We start from the raw sequence: 26,013 nt of genomic DNA on the forward strand, positions 1-26,013 counted from the left end.
GGGTCATGCAGCTCCCACAGAAATATGGTTTCAATAAAAATAAAGATGTAGTCAGTTATCAGTATTTGTACATGTGCAACTGATGCTTTATGAAAACTGTATTGTTCTGCAAGGACAGTGTTGTTTCCCCTGTATAGCTCAGTGTGATGGCAATGGTTATAATAGTTTAAATATCAGGGCTTTCATTAGAAATATGGAGGTTCTGTGATGGTGCAGTAAGGAAAAATTACTTTTTCTTGACTCAGCACATAGCCTAAGTGTAACATTGCTGAGCTTCTCATTTGATGAAAATTATCACTGCATTTTATACAAATCTGTAACGTTAGCACAAATTCTTGGGTGAACATCAACTTTCATAAATACTTCACATAAAACCCGAAGAGGTGTATGGCTCTGGTTTAAGTCACTTAGCCTGTCTGTCCCAGACAAAAAACATAATGAACCTGGTCTCACCTTTGAACAGTTCTCAGAATCAGAATCAGGTCTATTATCACTGAAATTTGTAGTTTTGTGGTAGCAGTACAGTGCAATTCATAAAATTATACACGGCCTGTCAGTGGCGTCAACAGAGCTTTACCAAGAGGGATTTCTCGCAGGTCGGCGGCGGTTATTTAAAAAGGGAGCGTCGAGAGCATTTGTCCATTGTATGTGGCCTATCAGCCGGGTCAACAGAGCTTTACCAAGAGAGATTTCTTGCAAGTCGGTGGAGGTTATTTAAAAAGGGAGCTTCGAGAGCATTTATCCATTGTACGTGGCCTATTAGTGGCATCAACAGAGCTTTACCAAGAGGGATTTCTCGCAGGTCTGTAGTGGTTATTTAAAAAGGGAGCTTCGAGAGCGTTTGTTCATTGTACATGGCCTATCAGCAGCTATAACCAGAACACCAATCATGACTTAAATATTGGGGAAGGTTTAGGCATAAAAGGGAGACACTGCCTAGCGGAGCGGTCATTGATGGAGTGATCTGAGGCAGAATGGAAGGGCTTCGGCGATAACAAGTCAAGGTGAGGTAAGTTACCTGTAAGGAATAGAAACAGGAAGTATGTCTCTGATGCCGGTGTTCTACTGGGTGTCAGATGTGTGAAGTCTGGGAGACTCCCAGCCTCCCAGATGGCAACATCTGCGCCAGGTGCATTGAGTTGCGGCTCCTTAGGGACCGCATTAGGGAACTGGAGATGCAGCTCGATGACCTTTGTCTGGTCACGGAAAGTGAGGAGGTGATAGAGAGGAGCTATAGGCAAATAGTCACACGGGGGCCTCGGGAGACAGATAAGTGGGTAACAGTCAGGAGAGGGAAGGGCAAGAGTCCGATACTAGAGAGTACCCCTGTTGCTGTCCACCTCAACAATAAGTACTCCTGTTCGAGTACTGTTGGTGGGGGGGGTGGGGGATGGCCTACCTGGGGGAAGCAACAGTGACCGCGCCTCTGGCACAGAGTTAGGGAAAGGAAGAAGGCAGCAGTAATAGGGGACTCTAGAGTTAGGACTGAGAGGCGATTCTGTGGACGCAGGAAAGAAACGCAGATGGTAGTTTGCCTCCTGGGATGTTTCTGATCATGTGCACAATATCCTGAAGTGGGAAGGTGAACAGCCAGAGGTCGTGGTACATATTGGTACCAACAACATAGGTAGGAAAAGGGAGGAGGTCCTGAAAACAGACTACAGAGAGTTAGGAAGGAAGCTGAGAAGCAGGTCCTCCAAGGTAGTAATCTCGGGATTACTGCCTGTGCCATGAGACAGTGAGTATAGGAATAGAGTGAGGTGGAGGATAAATGCGTGGCTGAGGGATTGGAGCAGGGGACAGGGATTCAGATTTCTGGATCATCGGGACTTCTTTTGGGACAGGTGTGACCTGTACAAAAAGGACGAGTTGCACTTGAATCCGAGGGGGACCAATATCTTGACGGGGAGGTTTCCAAAAGCTATTGGGGAGAGTTTAAACTAGAATTGCTGGGGGGGAGGTGGGAACCAAACTGAAGATATGGAGAAAGAGGAGGTTGGCCGTCAAACAGAGAAAGCTTGGAGACAGTGCGAGAGGGAGGGTAAGCAGGTGACAGAGAAGGGATACACTTAGACCGATGGTTTGAGATGTGTCTATTTTAATGCAAGGAGCATTATGAACAAAGCAAATGAGCTTAGAGTGTGGATCAGTACTTGAAGCTGTGATGTTGTGGTCATTACAGAGACTTGGATGGCTCAATTACTTCAAATGCCGGGTTTTAGATGTTTCAGAAAGGACAGGGAGGGAGGTAAAAGAGGTGGGGGCGTGGTAATGCTGATCAGAGATTGTGTCGCAGCAGCAGAAATGAAGAAAGTCATGGAGGGATGGTCTACTGAGTTTCTGTGGATGGAAGTTATAACTCTACTGGGTGTTTTTTATTGACCACCCAATAGAAATAGGGACATCGAGGAGCAGACAGGGAGACAGATTCTGGAAAGGTGTAATAATAACAGGGTTGTTGTGGTGGGAGATTTTAACTTCCCAAATATTGATAGGCATCTCCCTAGAACAAAGGTTTTAGATGGGGTGGAGTTTGTTAGGTGTGTTCAGGAAGGTTTCTTGACACAATATGTAGATAAGCCAACAAGAGGAGAGGCTGTACTTGATCTGGTATTGGGAAAAGAACCTGGTCAGGTGTCAGGTCTATCAGTGGGAGAGCATTTTGGAGATAGTGATCACAGTTCTATCTCTTTTGCCATAGCATTGGAGAGGGATAGGACCAGACAAGTTAGGGAAGTGTTTTAATTGGAGTAAGGGAAATATGAAGTTATCAGGCAGGAATTTGGAAGCATAAATGGGAACAGATGTTCTCAGGGAAATATACGGCAGAAATGTGCCAAATGTTCAGGGGATATTTGTGTGGCGTTCTGCATGGGTATGTTCCAATGAGACAGGGAAAGGATGGTAGGGTACAGGACCTCTGATGTACAAAGGGTGTTGAAAATCCAGTCAAGAAGAAAAGAAAAGCTTACAAAAGGTTCAAAAAACTAGGTAATGATAGAGATCTGGAAGATTATAAAGCTGGCAGGAAGGAGTTTAAGAATGAAATTAGGAGAGCCAGAAGGGGCCATGAGAAGGCCTTAGCGAGCGGGACTTTAAAAAAACCCCAAGGCATTCTACAAGTACGTGAAGAGCAAGAGGATAAGACATGATAGAAATAATAGAATAGGACCAATCAAGTGTGACAATGGAAAAATGTGCATGGAAACGGAGGAGATAGCAGAAGTACTTAATGAATACTTTACTTCAGTATTCCTACGGAAAAGGATCTTGGCAATTGTAGAGATGACTTACAGCAGATTGAAAAGCTTGAACATATAGACGTTAAGAAAGAGGATGTGCTGGAGCTTTTTGGAAAACATCAAGCTGGATGTCTCTGGGACCGGATGAGATGTACCCCAGGCTACTGTGGGAGGCGAGGGAGGAGATTGCTGAGCCTCTGGCAATGATCTTTGCATCATTATTGGGGACAAAAGAGGTTCCAGTGGATTGGAGGGTTCCAGATGTTGTTCCCTTATTCAAGAAAGGGAGTAGAGATAGTCCAGGAAATTATAGACCAGTGAGTCTTACTTCAGTGGTTGGTAAGTTGATGGAAAAGATCATGAAAGGTAGGATTTATGAGCATTTGAAGATGCATTATATGGTTAGGAATAGTCAGCATTGTCAAAGGCAGGTCATGCCTTACAAGCCTGATTAAATTTTTTGAGGATGTGACTAAACACGTTGAAGAAGGTAGAGCAGTAGATGTAGTGTATATGGATTTCAGCAAGGCATTTGTTAAGGTACCCCATGCAAGGCTTATTGAGAAAGTAAGGAGGCATGGGATCCAAGGGGACATTGCTTTGTGGATCCAGAACTGGCTTGCCCACAAAAGGCAAAGAGTGGTTGTAGACTGGTCATATTCTGCATGGAGGTCAGTGACCAGTGGTGTGCCTCAGGGATCTATTCTGGGACCCCTTCTCTTCGTGATTTTTATAAATGACCTGGATGAGGAAGTGGAAGGATGGGTTAGTAAACTTGCTGATGACACAAAGGTTGAAGGTGTTGTGGATAGTGTGGAGGGCTGTCAGAGGTTACAGTAGGACATTGATAGGATGCAAAATTAGGCTGAGGAGTGGCAGATGGAGTGCCAGATAAGTGTGAGATGCCAGATCACCCAGATAAGTGTGAGATGGTTCACTTTGGTAGGTCAAATATGATGGCAGAATATAATATTAATGGTAAAACTCCTGGCAGTGTGGAGGATCAGAGGGGTCTTAGAGTCCGAGTCCATAGGACACTCAAAGCTGCTGCGCAGGTTGACTCTGTGGTTAAGAAGGCATACAGTGCATTGACCTTCATCAACCATGGGATTGAGTTTAAGAGCCGAGAGGTAATGTTGCAGCTATATAGGACCCTGGTCAGACCCCACTACAGTGCTCAGGTCTGGTCGCCTCACTACAGGAAGAATGTGGAAACTATAGAAAAGGTGCAGAGGAGATTTACAAGGATGTTGCCTGGATTGGGGAGCATGCCTTATGAGAATAGGTTGAGTGAACTCAGCCTTTTCTCTTTGGAGCGGTGCAGGATGAGAGGTCACCTGATAGATGATAAGATGATGAAAGGCATTCATCATGTGGATAGTCAGAGGCTTTTTCCCAGGGCTGAAATGGCTAACATGAGAGGGCACAGTTTTAAGATGTCAGGGGTAAGTTTTTTACGCAGAGAATGGTGAGTGTGTGGAATGGGCTGCCAGCGACGGTGGTGGAGGCAGATACGATGGGTCTTTTAAGAGGCTCCTGGCCAGGTACAAGGAGTTTAGAAAAATAGAGGGCTATGGGTCACCCTAGGTAATTTCTAAAGTAAGTACCTGTGTGGCACAGCATTGTGGGCCGAAGGGCCTGTATTGTGCTGTAGGTTTTCTATGTTACTATGTTTCTATTACTGTATTATAAATTACAATAAGAATATGTAAAATAAATAGTGTGAAATGTAGTGTTCATGCAGTCATTGATCATTCAGAAATCAGATTGACAAGGGAAAGAAGCTGTTCCTAAAACATTGAATGTGCGTCTTCAGGCTCTTGTACCTCCTCTCTGATGGTAGTGGAGGGCATGAGAAGAGGGCATATCCTGGATGGTGGGTTTATCCTTAATGATAGATGCTGCTTTTCTGAAGATGACTTTGGTGCTAGGGAGGCTAATGGCCAAGGTGGAGTTGGCTGAGTTTACAACTCTCTGCTGCTTTTTCCAATCCTGTGCATTGAAGCTTCCATTCTGGGCCACCAGTTAGCATGCTCTCCACAGTACATCTGTAGAAATTTGCAAGAGATTTTGGTGACCTATCAAATTTCCTCAAGCCCTTAATGAAGTATAGCCGCTGGTGTGCCTTCTTCGTAATTGCATCAGTATGTTGGACCCAGGATAAATCTTCAGAGATGTTGGGCACCCAGGAACTTGAAACGGCTCACTCTTTACACTGCTGAATTTTGATAAAAAGTGCTGCATGTTCTTTTAATTTCCCCTTGCTGATGTCCACAATTAATTCCTTGGTCTTACTGATGTTTTGTGCAAGGTTGTAATACCACTCAACCAGCCGATCTATCTCACTCCTGTACACCTTCTTGTCACCACCTAGACTCTGCCAACAACACTTGTGTTTTTGGCAAATTTATAGATGGCACTTAAGCTGTGTCTAGCCACACATTCCTGAGTGTAGAAAGTGTACAGCAGAGGGCTAAGCAAGCATCCTTGAGGTGTAGTTGTGTTGACTGTCAGTGAGGTAGAGTTGTTTTGTTGATCCACATTGACAAAGGTGTCAAGGATCCAGTTGCAGAGGGAGCTACAGAGGCCCAGGTTTTGAAGTTTGTTGATTATTGCTGAGGGGATGAAGGGATTCTAGCATAACATCATACATTCACTGCCTCGACTTGTAAAGAAAGCCACCCATATGTGAAGCTGCTCTCCTATTTTCTCTAGGCCTCTTTTGGGGATCACCTCATTTCTTCCAATACTCTCCTGTACAGGACAGTCTGCAGAGATCATGACCACCAATTAGTTAATTCCTACTTTTAAACCTGCCCAAATTCTATCTTAGAGCTGTCCTTTCACTGGAGTGTAGATGACAACATGGTGTGGCCCAGTAGCCTGATCACTGTACAAAATGTCCTTGGGAACATCATCTATCAACATTGCTCATCCACTACAACTGTCACTGGCACATTAATGAGTAAATGCTAGGTTGTTGACCTTCTGTCTGGACATGCTTGGGATGAGCCTGAGGCAGTCAGGATGGAAAATACAGAAAGTGAAGGTTTGTGGTCAGGGCAGAAGGCTCTGAAAGAAAACACCCCTTAATGTGATGGGCTTTATTTAAATGTCTCTTGATGCCTAATCTTCTGCTCTGCTACTCTGCTCTCTCAGGTGGAATGACACTTTTTGGCCAAAGCTTGTTAGAAGAGGTTGGACATTTTTTAAAAATGCAGATGATGGAAATGTGAAAGGTAAACAGAAGATACTGGAAACTTTCAGCATCAGGCAGCACTTAAGAAAAGAGAGAGTTAATGTTTCATGTCAAAGATCCTTTGACCTGTATTCACTGTCTTCACTATTAAATGAAAACACCAATATAACTTTTTATTACCAATTTATCAATCTGCATTGCTTTAAGGAATTTTGGAAGTATACAGGAAGGATCTCTGATCTGATATGTTAGTTCTCGGTCTCTTTCCACATTTGCTGCTTCACCTGCTGTGTATTTCCAATGATTACTGTTTTTACATCAGAAGAAGATTAATTCCTCAGGCCTCTCTTTGGATTTAGATCTGTACCCTTATGCCATCAAGAAGGAAAAGTTATTTTGTATTGACCAAAGTCTAAGTAACTGGATTATACTTCCACTAGTCTAAAGAAGTTTTTTTGTGCTAAGCTGCTTACTTGCTCTATTCCCATGGATCAATAAGTTAGTGGTACAAGGAATGAATCAAACCCAGAGTCAAAAGCGATAGAAAGGTTAGTCCTTCCAGTGTATTTTCTAAAGTTCGGATACTGGAGATTTCCAGTACTGTAAGATTCTCTGATTGCTTTAAGTTCCAAGTTCAGTTTTGTTTCATCTGCCTGCAAGTTTGAGAGAATGTTGAAGGAGAAAATAACAAGGGGAGGGATTATAATAATGGTACAGTTGTAAAATTTTCCAGTGGTCTGGAAATGCAATAACTTCAAACTTTACTGTACTTATTAATTATGGTCAAATTGCATGGTATCAGAACTGGTAGTTTTACATTTTAAATCACTGTAACCGGGTAACATGCCAGTCATAAAATTATGTAGAAACTCTTTAGCACTATGCTTTTTGTTCGGTTTAATTAATATTTGTCTTGCCTTCAGGGCTGATTCCGTTGTTCTGGATCTTTTAGTTTAAGTTTCAAGAGAGTTTCTGCTCTACTGATGAAATTAGTGAGATAAAGCAATTCCTTGAACTAAGTACAATAAGTTCATTTAATTACTAAAGAAATGCTTGGTGAACATTTAATGAATCCATGCAGGAAGTCTCAAGTTTTACTCGAACCAAGGAAAACATAATTACTAAATCTGGTAACAGTATTGTAGTGAAGTTTAATCAGTCTCAGGATTAAGAAAAATGTATTAAAACTAACTCACTAATATCTTGTTTTTGAGCAGACTTCACTGAAAGTCTTTCCTCCGGTACATGAGCTTATTTGCTTGAGGAATGGGTTTTCTTATCAGCACTTGCCTACTCTAAAAGCAGTCAGTAAGGACCAAGTGAAAAGATTCCATTTAAAGTTGAGCAGTTGCCAGGTTTTGATGGGAAAGGTAAATGCAGCTCTTCCTTCACCGAGTGCTTTATATAGCATTGTGAATACACACTGTTAAACTATGCTTAAACTATGTCTCATCAAGAGACCTCATGCATTGCTTGTTTGGCTAACAAAGAGGAATTTTGTTAGTGCAGCTGTTCTATTGGATACAAACTGTACTCATAGACCTAGGTCACTGAAACTTTTCACCCTAATTGCTTGCGTTTTTGATTTATTTTTATAACAGTGTGGTGCAGGGTAACTTAAATATTTAGTTCTAATCTTTGACATCATGCAGCTATGGTTTTCTGTGCCTTCTCTCCTGCAGGCCATGGCTGCAGTGTAAAGCCTGATAGATGATGGGTATGTCTACGAAACGGGATGAAGGGGGATGCTTTTTCAGTCTTACTCATAACAAATATTCATTTGTCTGACAATCTATCCTTATTACTGTCCTCTCTGTTTGTCTTTCCTGTTGAACTAATCACTAAAATTAACCATCCCTCCCAGCCTAGGCATGTTTAAAAAAAAATCACCAGGTCAAAGGTTTATTTTTCTTCCTTTGATTGCGACAGTTGACATATTAGTTCTTACAGAAAGAGAAGTGTGATGATTTCTCATCTTTGACTTGGGCCCATGAAGGCAATAATTGGAATTCTGACAATGGGATTTAAATTTTATTGTTTTATTTTTCTTGTAAATGCCTGCAAGAAAATAAATCTCAAGGTCAGATATGGTAACATTTACAGTACATTGATAATAAATTTACTTTGAACTTCTTTTTTCTGAAGTACATAACATCACTTCCTCAGTCTATATCAGGGGTTCCTAAACTTTTTATGCCATGGAGCCTTACCATTAACCGAGGGGTCCGGGAACCCCTGATCTATGACATAGATTACATCATGGCAGCTGTGACAATAGTAGAGTTTCTATAATTGAGATCCATAACCACAGTTATGGGAAGTAGAATAGTTAACCAGATTTTCAGTTCCATATGCTCACAGCTAGCACTATGCTTGTGTATTATAGGTTGGAAGTGGAGAGGTGGTGGCTTAACTTTAAGTCCACTCCTAATAAAGCTAACCTAGGCATTGGTCATTGCAGAAGCACAAAGTCAGAAATATCCTGGAATATTTTAAAGCAAGTCCTGGGGTGAAATCTGGAGACCCAATACGAGTCTGGGAGTCTGGGGCCAAGGACTGAAAGCATTGGGGAGGGGGGCAGCCTCTCCTGGGGTTGGAGGCCTAGTGCAAGTCTGGGGCCAAGGCCTGAAGGTGCAGAGGCAGCCTGTCCTGGAGTTGGAGGCCTAGCTGTGTGTGAGTGGGTGGGTGGGAATGTTGGAAAGGGGCTTAGAATCATAGAGAGTCATAAAGCCATACAGCACAGTAACAGGCCCTTTGGTCCATCTAGTCTGTGACAAACTGTTATTCTACCTAGTCCCATGGACCTGCACGTGGGCCATAGCCCTCCATACCCCTCCTGTCCATATATAGTCATAGTCATACTCATACTTTATTGATTCTGAGGGAAATTGGGTTTCATTACAGTTGCACCAACCAAGAATAGAGTATAGATATAGCAATATAAAACCATAAATAATCTAATAATAATATGTAAATTATGCCAGTAAATTATGAAATAAGTCCAGGACCAGCCTATTGGCTCAGGGTGTCTGACCCTCCAAGGGAGGAGTTGTAATGTTTGATGGCCACAGGCAAGAATGACTTCCTATGACGCTCAGTGTTGCATCTCGGTGGAATGAGTCTCTGGCTGAATGTACTCCTGTGCCCAACCAGTACATTATGTAGTGGATGGGAGACATTGTCCAAGATGGCATGCAACTTGGACAGCATCCTTTTTTCAGACACCACTGCCAGAGAGTCCAGTTCCATCCCCACAACATCACTGGCCTTACGAATGAGTTTGTTGATTCTGTTGGTGTCTGCTACCCTCAGCCTGCTACCCCAGCACACAACAGCAAACATGATCACACTGGCCACCACGGACTCGTAGAACATCTTCAGCACCGTCCAACAGATGTTAAAGGACCTCAGTCTCCTCAGAAAATAGAGACGGCTCAGACCCTTCTTGTAGACAGCCTCAGTGTTCTTTGGCCAGTCCAGTTTATTGTCAATTCGTATCCCCAGGTATTTGTAATCCTCTACCATGTCCACACTGATCCCCTGGATCGAAACAGGGGTCACCGGTGCCTTAGCTCTCCTCAGGTCTCCCACCAGCTCCTTAGTCTTTTTCACATTCAGCTGCAGATAATTCTGCTCACACCATGTGACAAAGTTTCCTACCGTAGCCCTGTACTCAGCCTCATCTCCCTTGCTGATGCATCCAACTATGGCAGAGTCATCCGAAAACTTCTGAAGATGGCAAGACTCTGTGCAGTAATTGAAGTCCGAGGTGTAAATGGTGAAGAGAAAGGGAGACAAGACAGTCCCCTGTGGAGCCCCAGTGCTGCTGATCACTCTGTCTGACACACAGTGTTGCAAGCACACGTACTGTGGTCTGCCAGTCAGGTAATCAATAATCCATGACACCAGAAAAGCATTCACCTGCATCGCTTTCAGCTTCTCCCCCAGCAGAGCAGGGCGGATGGTGTTGAACGCACTGGAGAAGTCAAAAAACATGACCCTCACAGTGCTCGCTGGCTTGCCAGGTGGGCGTAGACACGGTTCAGCAGGGAGACGATGGCATCCTCAACTCCTAGTCAGGGTAGGTAGGCAAACTGAAGGGGATCTAAGTGTGGCCTAACCATAGGCCGGAGCAGCTCCAGAACAAGTCTCTCCAGGGTCTTCATGATGTGGGAGGTCAATGCCACCGGTCTGTAGTCATTGAGGCCGCTGGGGCACGGCGTTGTCGGCACAGGGACGAGGCAGGAGGTCTTCCACAGCACAGGAACCCTCTGGAGACTCAGGCTCAGGTTGACGACATGGTGAAGTACTCCACATAGCTGAGGGGCACAGGCTTTGAGCACCCTGGTGCTGACACCATCCGGGCCTGCAGCCTTGCTTGGGTTGAGACGTTTCAACTGTCTTCTCACCTGTTCAGCTGTGAAGCCCACTGTGGTGGTTTCGTGTGGGGGAGGGGTATAGTCATGAGAGCAGGGTGGGGGACTGTGAGGAGGGGTAGGAGGGGAGAGTATATCTATTCAAACATCCTTTGAGTTACAAAAGGAAATGGGCTTCTTTTGCTGTTGTTGTTTTGTTTTATTGTTGTTGTGGCTGCTTGTGTTATCCTGCTAAACATTATGGGCATGCTATATTGTCGCCAGAATGTATGCTAACACTTGCGGGCTGCCCCTAGCACATTTCACTGTATGTTTCGTTGTATTTGTGGCAAATAAATATAAATCTGAATCTGAAATGTGAAGCATCTGTAAAGCCAGGTTGACTTTCAGTTGCAGACCAATCACCTCACTCTCCTACCTGATCACTCTGACCCTATAGAGCAAATATTTGTCTATCCCTACACGAGTGTAGTTAATGACTCAGCCTTCACTGTGGTCAGGGGAAGAAAATTCTAAAAATTCACTGCATGCTCAGAGAAGTAATTCATTACCACCTATTAATTGGGCAACTCTTTTCTGTGGCATTTTGCCTCTTGCCCTAGATATTCCCCGTGAAGGAAACATCCTCTCAGATCTTCCCCTCCCAGGCACCATCAGAACCTCGAACAAAAAAGCAAACTGCTGAAGGAACTCAGCAGGTCAAACGAATCTGGAAAGGAATGGTCAACACAGCTCAAGACAAGTTGCTGCTCAACCTGCTGAGTTCCTCCAGCAACTTGTTTTCTGCTCCAGATTCCAGCATCTGTGGACTTTTGTGTCACCATTAGAACCTGTTTGATTTTATAAGAGCACCCCTCATATAAACATGAGTGGTGAAGTGTCAATTGTTCCTCATCAGCAACTCCAATGCTAGGAACTATTGGCTCAGTTTTTGGCCCCTACAATCCCAGGGATTTATATTTATGCTTTTTTAGATCATTTTTATACCACCAGCAAGTACACCTACCCCTCCCTTCCCCCTTCTCCTGGGAGAATGCTCCTTCTGCCAACCTTTTGATGCACCTCACTTCCCCAGACACTCACTCAATACAGGAAAAAGTTGCTGTATGAGGACTTATAAGAAAGATTTGTAGGACCACAAATGTTATCATAATAGAGCTTAATTTACTAAATATAATGTAATTTCAGAGTTGGAGTAAATATAACACATGACTGCTTGAATAATCCAGGCTGATTTTAATTATTTATAAGTGACCCAGATAAAGTTAGAAATTAGAAGCAATTCCTCCCCTTGGGGATGGTGACCGTGGTATAATTACATTTATTGTGATCTGTGATTCTGATACACAAAAGATCCAAAGCCATTTATTTAATTTGAAAGATGAAATGGATGATCTGAAATAAGTGGACTAGAGGATATCCAGCAGCATTTTACAAGAAGCCAAGTGGACTATATTTTAAAAAATAACACATGCCAAGATTCAGTAATTATATAATTATTATCTTAAATGAAACAGGAAGAAAATATCTTGTATAAATCCTGGAGGAAGGTTCACTAGGATATTTATCGGAGTTTACGGGAACACATTAAAAAGGCAGGTAGAAAAAATATAAGATAAGGGAAAAATATACTGTAAATATAAAACAAAATAGAAATGTTGTTGGTTGTAGAATTATAAATAGTAATAATGCCATCTACTATCTCCTTTTGTCCACGTTTATCTACTTTCAATGGCCCATTTTGTTCCAAAGTCTCAATGGAATGTTCCAGACAGTAACTAGATCTTAGGGGGTGAAGTCAGAGAACCTGACCTGAGCTGTCCTTGACTACTGGCAAAATATATATTTGAATTTCTGGCACTCACTCTTAACTCTTGCCTTTCAGGGACTTTTTGACAAACAGTACAAAATTCACCTCACAAACATCTGAGGACTGTGTCCAAGTTCAAAGGTTATCTCATGGACTAGTCAAGCAACAGGTTGACAAAGTCGTCCGTACATAATCATGAATGACACACGGTCATTGGGCCAGATTCCTCCATCACAAACCCAGAGTATCTCTGTCCCATCAGCAGGATAGGCCCATCATTGGGGGCAGCAGTGTGCTATGCAGGCAGAGAGAGTTTCTCTGGAAGTGGTCAGCATTGACTTCAGGCCCCATAAACTCCTTCGGCATCAGGTCTTACATGGGAATGGAAATCTAATTACCACCTACAGTCATCACTCATCCCTGCTCCTCCATATTGGACAATACCTGGAAGAAGCACTGAGAGATGCAAAGGCATAGAATGTTCTTTGGGTAGGACCTTCAGGAGTGGCTTAGCACCATCACCACAGACTGAACTAGCCATGTCCCAAAGAACGCAGCTGCCAAGTTATCCCTGCTGCAGATCTGGAACAAAGCGGGCAAATTCCAAAGAACTTTATTGTCATTCTAACCATACATCGGCTCTGCAGGGCAGAATGAGACAGCATTTCTCAGGGGCAGTGTAATCATAACATAACAAACGCAACACTAAATAATAAACATAACAATAAATAGTAAAACACAGCAGCCACATGTCAGTTAAAATCAGTTATAAGTGTCCGGTGCAAGTTAAAGGTGTCCAAAGCAGAGTCAGGTAGAGCAGCTATTTAGCAGTCTGACTGCCTGTGGGAGGAAGCTGTTTAGTAGCCTTGTGGTTTTAGTTTTGATGCTCCTGTAACATTTGCCTGATGGCAGAAGAACAAACAGTTCATGGAGAGGGTGTGAGGGGTCTTTAATGATGTACCATGTCTTCTGGAGGCATCGACTCTGAAACAGGTCTTGGACAGAAGGTAGGGAGACGCCAATAACCTTCTCTGCTCCCCTAACCACCCTCTGCAAGGCTTTTTTGTCGACAGCACTGCAGCTGGAGTACCAGGTTGTGATGCAAAAGGTCAGCACACTCTCAACCACGCCTCTGTAGAATGTAGTTAAGATGTTAGTGGGGAGTGATGCTTGTTTAAGCTTCCTCAGAAAGTGCAATCTCTGCTGGGCCCGTTTCACAATCCCAGTGGTGTTCCTGGACCAGATGAGATTGTCCAAGCTCTGCACCCCAAGGAACTTGATGTCTCCACTGTGGAGCCGCTGATGCTGAGACCGTCTGAAATCGACGATCATCTCCTTGGTTTTGGTGACATTAAGCATCAAGTTGTTATCCCTGCACCAGCTCTCTAGGTGTTTGACCTCCTCCCTGTACATAGTTTCATCATTTTTGCTGATGAGCCCCACCACTGTGGTATCATCTGCAAATTTAATGATCAGGTTCTCCTTGAATCTGGCGGCACAGTCATGTGTTAGCAGTGTAAACAGCAATGGGCTAAGCACACAGCTTTGTGGGGATCCAGTGCTCAGTGTGATGGAGTCAGAGATGTTCCTGCCAACACGGACTGACTGTGGTCTCTCTGTCAAGAAATCCAGAATCCAGCGACGCATGGCAGTGCTAAGGCCAAGCAGCGACAGTCTCTCTACTAGTCTCTGCGGGATGATGGTATTGATTGCTGAACTGAAATCAATGTACAGGATTCTGGCATTAGTGTCTTTGTTGTCCAAGTGAGAGAGAACTGTGTGCAGTGTGGTGGATAAAAGTAAACCAGAAGTAGCACCAGGTTTAAAAAGCGAGCCAGGTCTGCTGGGACTTCCTGTAGAACTGGGCATCACCTCTGTTAATAGGCAGTTGGCAAGGATGAATAGAAAGGAGTGAAGTTGAAGCAGAGCAGCCATTGTGAGGGTGGCCACAGCATGAGTGATCAGAATTATTAGAATGGGGAACTGAGGTTTTGGCTTAAGAGGCTTCAGCGAGGCTGAGGCTAGGTTGAAGAAAGGATGAGAGGGTTGAAGAAACAGTGGTTGATTAAAGATGTGGAGCATTTAGTTAAGAGGAAGAAAGAGACACACTTATGGTTTAGTAAGCAAAGATGTTTACTGAGCAGGGCTTTTGAGAGTTGCAAGGTAGTCAGGAAGGAGCTTATGAAGGGACTTAGGAGACCTAGAAAAGGACATGAGAAGGCTTTGGTGAGTAGGATTAAGGAAAATCCCATGGTGTTCTACGCACGCATAATGAAAAGGAGGATGACTAGAGTGAGGATAGGTCTGATCAGGAATAAAAGAAGAAATGTGTACCTGGAGTCTGAGGAGGAAGGGGAGATTATTAATGAATATTTTGATTCAGCTTTCATCAGTGAGGTACTTTAATGTTTATGAAGGCAACATCCTCTCTGTCTGAAATGCTGCAACATGTTGACATTAAGAAAAAGAATCTGCTGAGCCTTTTGAAAAATATCAAAATAGATAAGTCCCTGGGGCTGGACAGGATATACCCCAGGACGCTACATGAAGTGAGAGAAGAGATTGCTGTGCTTTAGACAATAACCTTTGCATCATCACTGGTCACAGGAGTAGTTCCAGAAGATTAGAGTGTAACACGTATTATTCCTTTGTTCAAGAAAGATAATATGGATAATCCTAGGATTCTTAGAGACAGGATTTACGGGCATTTGGAGAAAAATAGGCTGATTATAGATAGTCAGCATGGCTATGTAAAAACAGGTTGTGCCTCACAAGCCTGATTGAATTATTTGAGGAAGTGACAAAACAAATTGATGGAGGTAGAGCAGTGGATGTCATGTATATGGATTTTAGTGAGGAGTCTGACAAAATTCCCCATGGTAGACTCATTCAGAAAGTCAGGAGGTATGGGATTCAGGGAAACTTGATCCGCAAGGCATGCATTAAGAAATGGCTTGCCCATAGATGGTGGTTGTGGATGGAGCGTATTCTGCCTGGAGTTTGGTGAGCAGTGGGGTTCACAGGATCTTTTCTGGGATCCCTGTTCTCTCTGATTTTTATAGGGGCGGCACGGTAGTGTAGTGGTTACCACAATGGTTTACAGAACCAGCGACCCAGGTTCAGTTCTCGCCACTGCCTGTAAAGGGTTTGTACATTCTCCCCACAACTGTATGAGGTTCTTTCGTGACAACATGGGTTTCCTCTGGGTGCTCTGGTTTCCTCCCACAGTCCAAAGACTTACCAGTTGGTAGGTTAATTGCCCAGATTAGGCTTGGACTAAATCAGGGGATTGCTGGGCAGTGCGGTTCGAAGGGCCAGAAGGGCCTGTTCCACACTGCATCTCAATAACTAATTAAAGTGACTTAGATGAGGAAGGTGGGTTAGAAGGTTTGCGAATGACAAGAAGGTTATTGAATTGTAGATAGTATAGAAGGTTGCCACAGGTTACAGTGGAACATTAATAGGATGCAGAGCTGAGCTGAGAAGTGGCAGATGGAGTTCGATTTGAAAAAGTGTGATACACTTTGGAAATCAAACTTGATGACAGAGTACAGGATTAACGACAAGATTCTTAGAAGTGTGGAGGTACGGAAGGATATGGGAACAATGTATATAGGCTTCTTAATGTTGCCAGACATGGATAGGGGTTTTTAAGAAGCTGTGTGATGTGTTGACCTTTATTAGTAAAGGGATTGAGTTCAAAAGCTGTGAGGTAATCTTTCAGCTCTATAAAACTCTGGTTAGGCCACACTTGGCGAATGTGTTCAGTTCTGACCACCTTATTATAGGAAGGATGTGGAAGCTTTAGAGAGAATTCAGAGGAGATGTACCAGGACGTTGCCTGGAGTAGACAGCATGTTGTATGAGGATAGTTTGAGCTAGCTAGCGTTTTTCTCTTTGGAGCAAATGAGGATGAGAGGTGACTTAATAGAGGTGAACAGTATAAGATAATAAGAGATATTGATAGAATGGACAGCCAGTGACATTTACCTAGTTCAGCAGTTGCTTATACATGTGCGTATAATTGGAGGAAATTATGGGGGATGTCAGAGGTCGGATTTTTTTACATAGAGAGTGAGAAGTGCTTAGAACGTGCTGCCAGAGGTAGTGGTAGGGGTAAATGCATTAGGGTCATTTAAGAGACTCTTAGATAAGTACATAGAAAATAGAAAAATGGAGCACAGTGTAGGAGTTGGTTAAAATGTTGGCACAACATCATGTACCGAAGGGCCTTTATTATGCTGTTTTATGTTCGGATAGAGAACAGAGCAACATTAAGGATAAGCATATCTGGCCTTATTCTTGCCAATACAGATGCATCTAACTATGACACTACACTCTTCAGTCTACCTTTGCAATCAAGTCAGGAGATTCAATGAGTGTGGATGAATGCCTGAGAGCAGCACCGTGCGCAGCTAAAGATTACTGGGCAACTTGGTGAAGCTATAATACAGGGCTAAACAGCTAAATGCTAACGCAAGTGACTGAGCTGAGTGTGCTTTGATAAATGTTTCAAAGCTCTGCACTCCTGCCATAATAGATAGTTAATTAGATAACAGGACCTATTTGTTTTCAAGGGTGATGGTGCCCAGCACCTATGTGGTAGAGGCACGACTAAAGCACTCACAGCTGTGTTTGGTGAGAAGTGCAACTAATGATCCATCTTTGGTTCTTCCGGAGATCTCCAACATCACGGAAGCCAATCCAGTTGTAATACTGTCATTTACCCAACAATGTATAAAGTTGCCCAGTTTACAAAGAGCCAGTTTACTTCCTTCTCACCAGCTAATCTGATTCATTAGCAAAGCGACGGAAAGTGTAGTTGACGGCAGTTGTTCACCACCAACCCACTCACTAATGCCCATTGTAGACTTGCACAGGACCACGTTTGCAGATATTGTCAGCCTTGTTCTAAACAGACACGTGAGCTGAAATCCATTTTGACGGGGTAAATAACCATCCTTTACGACAAACAGAAACCAAGGGCCCACTTGAGGGAAAAAAAATTCCAAGGATTTCCGTCACCCCTTGCTCAAAGGAATACGACTGTAGTTGTTGGTCAATCATCCCAAACCCAGGACATGACTGCAAGAGTTCGTTAGTGCGGTAGAAACTGTGACTGAATGGATAAAGATTTACAATATGTGGACTTTCAGAAAGCTTTTGAAAAGCGGCTTGGTAGAATTATGGAATTTCAGCCAAATTATGTAAGAGAAAGTTTAGCAGCTTATGCATAAAATGGATTGACAGATAGAAAGTAAAGAGTTAGGGTAAGTAGATATTGTTGAGAATGAAGGAGGACTGCACACTAAGATTAGTTCTTCGTACACTCCTGTTCTTGGTTTATATAAATGGTACAAAATAGTGACTACATCAACCATCTTCAGTGGCTTTATCGGTGACTTTCCTTTTAGATGTAATCAGAAGTGGGGATGTTTGCTTTTGATTTCACATTTATTCATTTCTATTGTGAATCTACAGTAAATTGCTCATGCTGTCTGGCCTGCTGAGTTCCTCCACCATTTTGTGTATTGCTAACCAGCAATCTCTGGCATTCACTGATATTACCATAACTAAATTGTTCATCGTCAGCACCTTAAGTGGTCAGTGTGAAGAGGGCAACATTCAAATGGTTCAATTATCGAGAGAGAGATTACTCAAGTGCAGATGCCTTCCAACCGCAGCAGAAACTGCCTGCTGTCTCGGTGTTTCAATCTCCCGCGACACTTCAGACGTTGGCAAGGAACCAGGTCGTCCACAGGGTATCACCTCATGTACCTCAAGGTACATGACTTCCAGTCCACACCCCCAAGACACATGACTTCCAGTCCACACCCCCAAGGCACATGGCTTCCAGTCCACATCCCTCAGACACATGGCTTCCAGTCCACATCCCTAAGGCACATGTCTTCCGGGCTGCACCTGGAGATATCAAAGCATCAGGCTGCGTGACAAGTCCGAGAAGGAGAACCCACTGCCGTGGAGGATCGTAGTTTCAACTGCAGCTGCAGGTCACGATCTCTAACAGGACCCCGGCCACCTTGAGAAGAAAAGAAATGCAGAAAAAAAGAAGATGAAACTGTTTCAAGGACAAACTGGAAGAGGTTGCCCGAGTCTACAAAAACCTCTGGGGCCATCTTTAGCTCCTCCCACTCCTTTGACCTGAAAGTGAATTGAAGTAGCCATCTGACTACTCAGATTGCAGGAACATCCCAGAGCCCAGGTATTCTGTGATAAATGACTCAATCCTGACATCCCCAATAAATTTCCACTATTTATATAACATTCTCCTTAAAAGATATCCGAGAGACAACGAGGAAGAGACATATACAATTGTGATATTTAAAAGGCATTTGGATAGTTACATGGATGGGAACGGTTTAGAGGCATATGGGCCAAGCATAGTCAATGGAACTGCACTGTTATTATTCACCTAGGCAACTCCAAAACTTAACCCTGTAATCTCTACCACCAAAAAGGTCAGCCGGTTTGGGAGCATTGGAAGACTGACGCCTACAGGTTCTCTTTCAAGTTGCACATCGTTCAGCCTTGGAAATGTATTCATTCCTTCACTGCTGCTATCTGTATCCTGAAACTTCCTCAGTAAAAGCATTGTGTGGGGTACCTTCACTACAAGGAATGTACATTTCATGGAGGTTTACCATCTTCTGAAAAAATTAAGTATTAAATAAATGCCCCAGTGCTTTCCACATAATTTGTAACAAATCGCCATTACTCACATTTTACTCACATCACCAACAAGTCATGAAATTGTACACCTTAGCACAATTTTGTGTTGTCCACATCAAATGAGAGCAGGTGTGTATCTAGAATTAACCGTGTGTGCACTATTTCTTCAGTCTCGGTGGTACACACTTACCCTCACCTGGTGTGTTAGTACATGTTATATACATGCTGTTTGCTTCTTCTCCCTGCATTTTTCTGGCTGTATTTTTCATACAAGCTACTTATTAAATGATTTCTGAAAGTCCACATCTTGTAGATCTGCAGCATTGCCTTTATTCATTCATTCCTTCTTTTGAAATGTTACTAACTTTAGATTAGCTTAATACTTAACTTGGTTAGACCATGCATATATTCATAGGTACTTAACTTATCCCATCTGAAACATTGGGCCATATGAAGCAACAGGTTATAAGTATATTGCTGATCCATCCCTGATCTAAACCCTGGGAGTTCTATGTGATAGTACTGCAGGAGAACTGTAACATCGCATGAAGATGAGTCACTGCCTCATTCTCAAGGACATTTTGGAAACAGGCAATAAATGCAGGCCTTGCATTACCATATCCTGAAAAAAGGAAATAAAACTTCTGGCATGTAATAAAGGAAAGAACCTCAACAAAGAGAGATAATTCATTTAACTGGTCTCAGCTAATCATGTTGTCTGGCGCAACAATCTGTTGGAGGAACTCAGTTTGTCACACAGCATCTGTAGGAGACAGGAATTTGTCGACATTTCAGGTCGAAGCCCTGTGTCAGAACCCTGAACCACAGTTACTTACCTCCCACAGATGCTGTCCAAGCCACGGAGTTCCTTCAGCAGATTACTGCTCCCTTTTCTGGCACCTGCAGTGTCTTGTGTCTCCTTGTTTGTAAAAGCTAAATTGGTTTAAATTTCATATAAGAGCATTGTACCAGAATAACAACAAAAAAATTACACCAAAGTATCCAGGAGCTAGTTTATCATCTTTTTGTTGATTGTTCCTGGGAGCTAGATGATATTGGCCACCCGGTGCCCATGGCCACTACTTGTGAGCTGAAAAGTTGGACTTTGGTCAGCACTCCACAACACCTCACCTGTAATTTTCTAATGTTGGTGATAGTTCTGCAGTCATGTGAGAGATTTCTGAAAATACAATAAAATTGAGTGAACAGGAACAAATGTGTGCCAATTGAGCAGCTGTGCAACTTGGAGAGAAACTGTGGTGCCATTATCCATTGGTGGCGCAGTGAGAAGGTATGGGCTCATATCAGGCAGTTCCCTGACAAGGAAATGAGTGCAATGTTGAGGTTAGGATTTACACTACATGATATTACAAAGCACAATCAACCTTCAACACTACATGCTTGTATACTATTTGCCAATTTTGAATCACAAATAAATAATGTACATTATTTATATAAAAGCTGGTTATTCTGTGGTGTGACTTACCTGCTGACACCACAAAGCCTTTATACCATCTACAAACCGTAGGATGGGTGCATAATGGAATGCTCTGCATTTGTTTGGATGCGTGTAGCTCTAGCGCTCAAGAAACCTGAGAGCATCCAAGACAAAGCAGCCTACTGAATGAGGCCCCATCTGATATCCCAGCCCAGAGGTTCCCAACCTGGGAGTCCACGGACCCCTTGCTTAATAGTTCATGGCATAAAAGAGGTTGGGAACCCCTGACCTGGACATTTTTCCCTCACTACAATGACTGCACTGTGTATCATCTACAAAATGCTCTGTAATTACTCATCTAGCTTGTATGAAAGCACTTGTCAAATCTGTAATGTTCGTCACCAATGGTGAGAGCAACAAACATATGTGAACACCACAAATTGCAGGTTCCTTTCTGAGTCATGCGCTATCCAGACTTGGCAAAGTCCTATTGACCCTTCATGATCACTGTGTCTTAATTAGGGAACTTCCTTCCCGACTGCCTTGAGGGGAGTTGCCTTCACCAGAAGGGCTGTAACAGTTTGACAAGAGTGTGCAGTGTCACTTTCTCAAGGACAGTTGTGGGATGGCAATAAATGCTGTCCTTGCAAGCAGCATCTACACCCTGAAAATAAGTGAAAAAGAAATTCTTTTGTGGTATATATTCTGGGCTGTTTTCTTTTAGATCTTACTTTCAGTTCTCAGCCACCTGCTGTTTGCCAGCCTTTTAAATGGAAACGTTTTACAGTTTTCTTTCATTTGGTCTTTCTGTCTGCTTTCTCACAGTCTGCCTTTCAAGGACTTTGTTCCACGTGGCTTTGCTGTTCCTGTCATTATCAAATCTCACCTCAATTTGCATTTGCTGTATTTTTCTCTATATCAGTGTTTATTCTGTGATCTTGTCTTTCTTGTTCACCTCCTTTTCCAGTTCAGCAGTCATGTGTACAGTGCTTGAATCAACAGTTGAACAGCACATTGTTGACCTTAAGAATAAACGAGGACTGCAAGCCACCATAACAGACTTAAGTTATATAGTGCTTTTTGAAAGACTCTTGTTTGCTGCACCTGTGTGTTGCTAGGTGATTTAGTGCGTGTTTACATAAGGATTCTCAATTTTAAACTCATGTTACTTAAGCAGAATTGAAAGCATTGTTCCACGGATTAGCCTATGTCTATCATTGCTTTAACATGGAAATCTGCAGACTGAGAATGTGGATTTCAAATATCTTTGTAATATGAATCACAATCAAATTTGGAGAAGTCTCGCCATGAAAATTAATTAATTCCTCAGCCAGTATCTAAGATGTTTAAAAATTAGCTTTATTTCTCACATGTACCTCAAAACGTCAGTGAAATGCATCACTTGCACTAACTACCAACACATTCAGATGTGCTGGGGGCAGCCCACAAATATTGCCGTGCTTCTAGTGTCAACATAGCGAACTCACAACTTACTAACCCTAAATGTAGGTCCTTGGAAAGTGAGAGGAAAGCCATGCGGTCACAGGGAGAACGTGCAAACCCCTTACAGACAGCAGCAGCAGGAACTGAGCCTGGGTTTGCTGGTGCTGTGACAGTGTTATGCAAACTGTACGGCCCCTATAAAAGCATCAGGTTCGTGAATGTTTCTGAGGAGCTTGCTGAGACTGATTCATATGCTGTTCATAAATGATGCAGGGAAAAGGAATGCCTGGGATCTCAATAAACCACATGAAAATTTTACCTACCTTGTTTTGTCACATAACGCAGATGGAGTGTTCAAATTGGTAGTGCCAAAATGTGAATTTCCCTGGGCATCCTTAATGGTAAATAGATCATGTCAGTTCACTAGATTTTGCCTCTATGCTCTTTTAAATCTGGAAAATTATTGTACTTCTGCTGTTCAGATGAAGCATATATCACAATCAAAGAAAAGCCAAAATACTTTCCAGACAAGCTTGACACAATGAATACTGTAAAGATTAATCCTAGATAATTTGCTTTCTGCCTCTAATGAGCTTTTGGGCATCCTGAGGTCATAAACAACATCATATAATTTCAAGTTTGTTTATTTCTCTCTGCCAATTTCCACAATATGTTTAATGCCAAATATTTCAAATCTCCATTCATTAAATTGCCTTCTGAAAGCTCATTCTTATGTCAATATTGGAATCTTTCTCTGGATAGCTAGTGAACACCTCTCTTGCATTCCCTAATATCGTAAAGAAAAATGTTCCTGAGTGGAGTGTTGTAAATCTTTGAAATTCTCTACCTTCAAAGATTATAGATGCTCAATTGTCAGGGTCATTCAAGGTTGTGATTAGCAGACTGTAAAGATTTGTGGACTGAGAGAGACAGGGACTAAGTGCAGGCCCATCCAGGATCTTATAAGATCACAGAACAGCTCACTATTTCTCTTCATTTTAATTCTGCACATAATCCGGTAAAAATTTAATCATTTAAACTTTCACTTTCAGTCTCAGTCAGAATCTTTGTTTTGATAAGTTACTCTTGTTTCAATTCATACAAGTCTCAGATTCCCCTATACCATTGAGAGAATGTGGAGCAATTTTAACTCCAGAGCTCCACGGAGAGCATGTGGATGGATGATGATTACTGTTTCTTTTATTTTTTTAAATTTTATTGAGCTACAGCGTGGAATAGGCCCTTCCTGCCTTCGAGCCATGCTACCCAGCAACCCCCGATTTAACCTTAGCTCAATCACGGGACAGTTTACAATGACCGGCGTCGTGCCCGACGCCGGCCCCCTAGGCCTGAGTCGACGTAGTTGTAGTTACAGTGACCCATTAAGCTACCAACCGTATGTCTTTCAGCTGTGGGAGGAAACCCATCTAATCATAGGGAGAACATATGAATGCCTCCAAGGCAACAGGCGGGAATTGAGCCCGGGTTGCTGGTACTGTAAAGCATTGTGCTAACCACCTCACTACTATGCCTCCCCAGGCTTAAGTTGATAGCACAACACTTTACAGTACCAGCATTCATCATTGTTCTGACCCAAAATCCCACACAAATTTAAATGCACAGGTAAATATAAAGCTCTATAAAACTTCATTCTCAGATATACACCCTGCCATCTTTCCAAGCGAAGAAGTTTTCTATTTTTGACATTCCTACATAGAGAAAAATAACAATTAATTGCGCAGTGGGTTTGTATTAGCTTAAAGCTTTGATTATCAAAACTTTTATAAAGAAAGAAGAATTTATGTTGCTGATTAAAGGAAGCATGGTTCATCATCAGCTGTCTGACTAAAAATTTTACTCCACTCATCTCAGGCAGCCTGAAAAGTCATGTTGCATTGGAAAGGAGACATGTCGTTGTTAGCAACTTTTAGAATAACTTAATTACGTAGAAGAACATAAAAACATGGGAAGAGGACCAGGCCACTAGGCTCCTGTAGCCTGCCCTGTCATTCAATATGACCATGGAAAATCTATCCCAGGCCTCAACTTCTTTTCTGTGCCAGCTCCTCTAGGCTCTGATTTCCCTGACCTTTCAAATATTTATCTAATTTTTAAAGTACCTCCGGTTTCCACAAAACCTCCAGGATGGAAAATTCCTGAGCTTCATGGCCCATTTCAAGAAAAAGACTCTCGTGAACAGTTACACCTGTTGATGTGAAGATATGCATTTGACAGTGGTCAGAGAGGAGTTGTGTCCACTCTCTTGACTTTTACGTGCCTCTGAGCTTTCCAGGCAAATAGCTATTTTTTAAGAGAAAAAAAAGCTCTTAGCTTTTATTGTTTTTTTTCTCTTTCTCTGAATAGTGTGGAATTTCACCTTTGAAGTTTAATGGTCAAGTGTGAAGCATGGGTAACTGGCAGAATCCTGTATTATATTTTCTTTTCCTCCTTCACTTAATATAATTTCATACCATGTCCACAATTACAGGAAATGGTTTGGTCCATTGACTCTGCTGCTCCTGGGATCTCTTGTCATTTAGTGGAATTTCTTGTGATCCCACACAAACGTAATTAATGTAACCAAGCAGCTTTCTAAAGCTGTCGTGTTAAACCACTACAAAGGATAACAAAGGAGTAAAATTTAAGGAGGAGGGTGATTGCGACTTTTCTGGGGAAACTAATGATGGGTGACAATACTGGGTATATTGGATGTGCCCATCCCATAAATGTTTTTTTATAATGTTTAAATTAGCCTCTTTATGCTCTTTTTGAGCTTCACAACATGCTGGTAGAAAAGCCACACTGCTTCCCATTGGTGCACCAAGCAACAATAACACTCAGCCTTTGATGATATCTTCAGAGTGATAAATTAAAGACCCTTTTGTTTTTAAATATGTAAGCCTAATCAAGAACAGGATGAAATTGTAGACACAGGTGCTCACTGAAGGGGCAAAAATAAAATCATTTTTATTTCAATCTTCATTGCAAAGTGCATTGGATAAGGTCCTCTACATAGTGTCACTGCTTATGGGAAGTGACTTGGAAGTGAAATTTTTTCCCAAGAAGTTTGTCACAAATATAGTATCTTTGAATGTTACTTTAACTTTACCTTTAAAAATATTATGAAAAGCATTAAGTTTATAATGCACTGCAAATTGCAGACCTAACTAATAAATGCTTTCTTTCAGAATTAGAGATTCTAAACTTCTGGCAGGCTGCCCAGCACATTATACTGGAGTCAGAACTGTTTGCAGAGAGCCAGAAGATTTCACCAGCACCCGGACTAATTCAGTGGCAAAAAAGCATCACAAGGCTAACGTTGTCTGTAGTAGCAAAATCGGTTTCTGTACGACCAGTGTCACAGTCAGGAGATGCCACCTTCAAATTGGCTTCTGAAACTTCTGACTTTCAGCCCAGCCTTCTCCTTCCTCATCTTCTACACTCAGAACTCACTGAAGTACGTTTGCTGACCCTGGAGACACTGTTGTTATGGCTGGAAGACACAGATTTCCTCCAGCATAGACAGACAAATGGGAATGTACTGTTCCTGTTATCAGGAATTAAGGACACTCTAAAAATGCTAGCAGTGCAAGAAAAACACCCAGAATGTCTTGCCAAGGTGAGGGATTATCTTAATATAGTAACATGCATTATCACTGAGAATGAAGAAGTATCTCAAATGTGGCTTTCTTAAAACTAATGCTTATTTATCTTGAAGCCTTGCAAATAAAATGAGACAGTAGCCACCGTATTAGTTTTATATAATAAAACAAGTTGTGAAAGAACCAGTCTGAGTGAAAGCACTCTCATTGACT

At 42.4% G+C, this 26,013-nt stretch overlaps 1 protein-coding gene across 3 annotated transcripts in view; it reads left to right on the top strand.

Moving 5' to 3' along the window:
- LOC134350466 (tRNA (32-2'-O)-methyltransferase regulator THADA-like) overlaps positions 1–26,013 on the top strand; it is a 429,822-nt gene that overhangs the window by 313,157 nt on the left and 90,652 nt on the right. For all 3 annotated transcript variants that reach the window (XM_063055680.1, XM_063055682.1, XM_063055681.1), the window contains exon 31: positions 25,387–25,817. In XM_063055680.1, coding sequence (XP_062911750.1) covers positions 25,387–25,817 — 431 coding nt within the window. The remainder of the gene's footprint in view (positions 1–25,386; positions 25,818–26,013) is intronic.

The sequence above is a fragment of the Mobula hypostoma genome, chromosome 8 (assembly GCF_963921235.1).
Source record: "Mobula hypostoma chromosome 8, sMobHyp1.1, whole genome shotgun sequence".
In the NCBI taxonomy this organism is placed as follows: Eukaryota; Metazoa; Chordata; class Chondrichthyes; order Myliobatiformes; family Myliobatidae; genus Mobula; species Mobula hypostoma.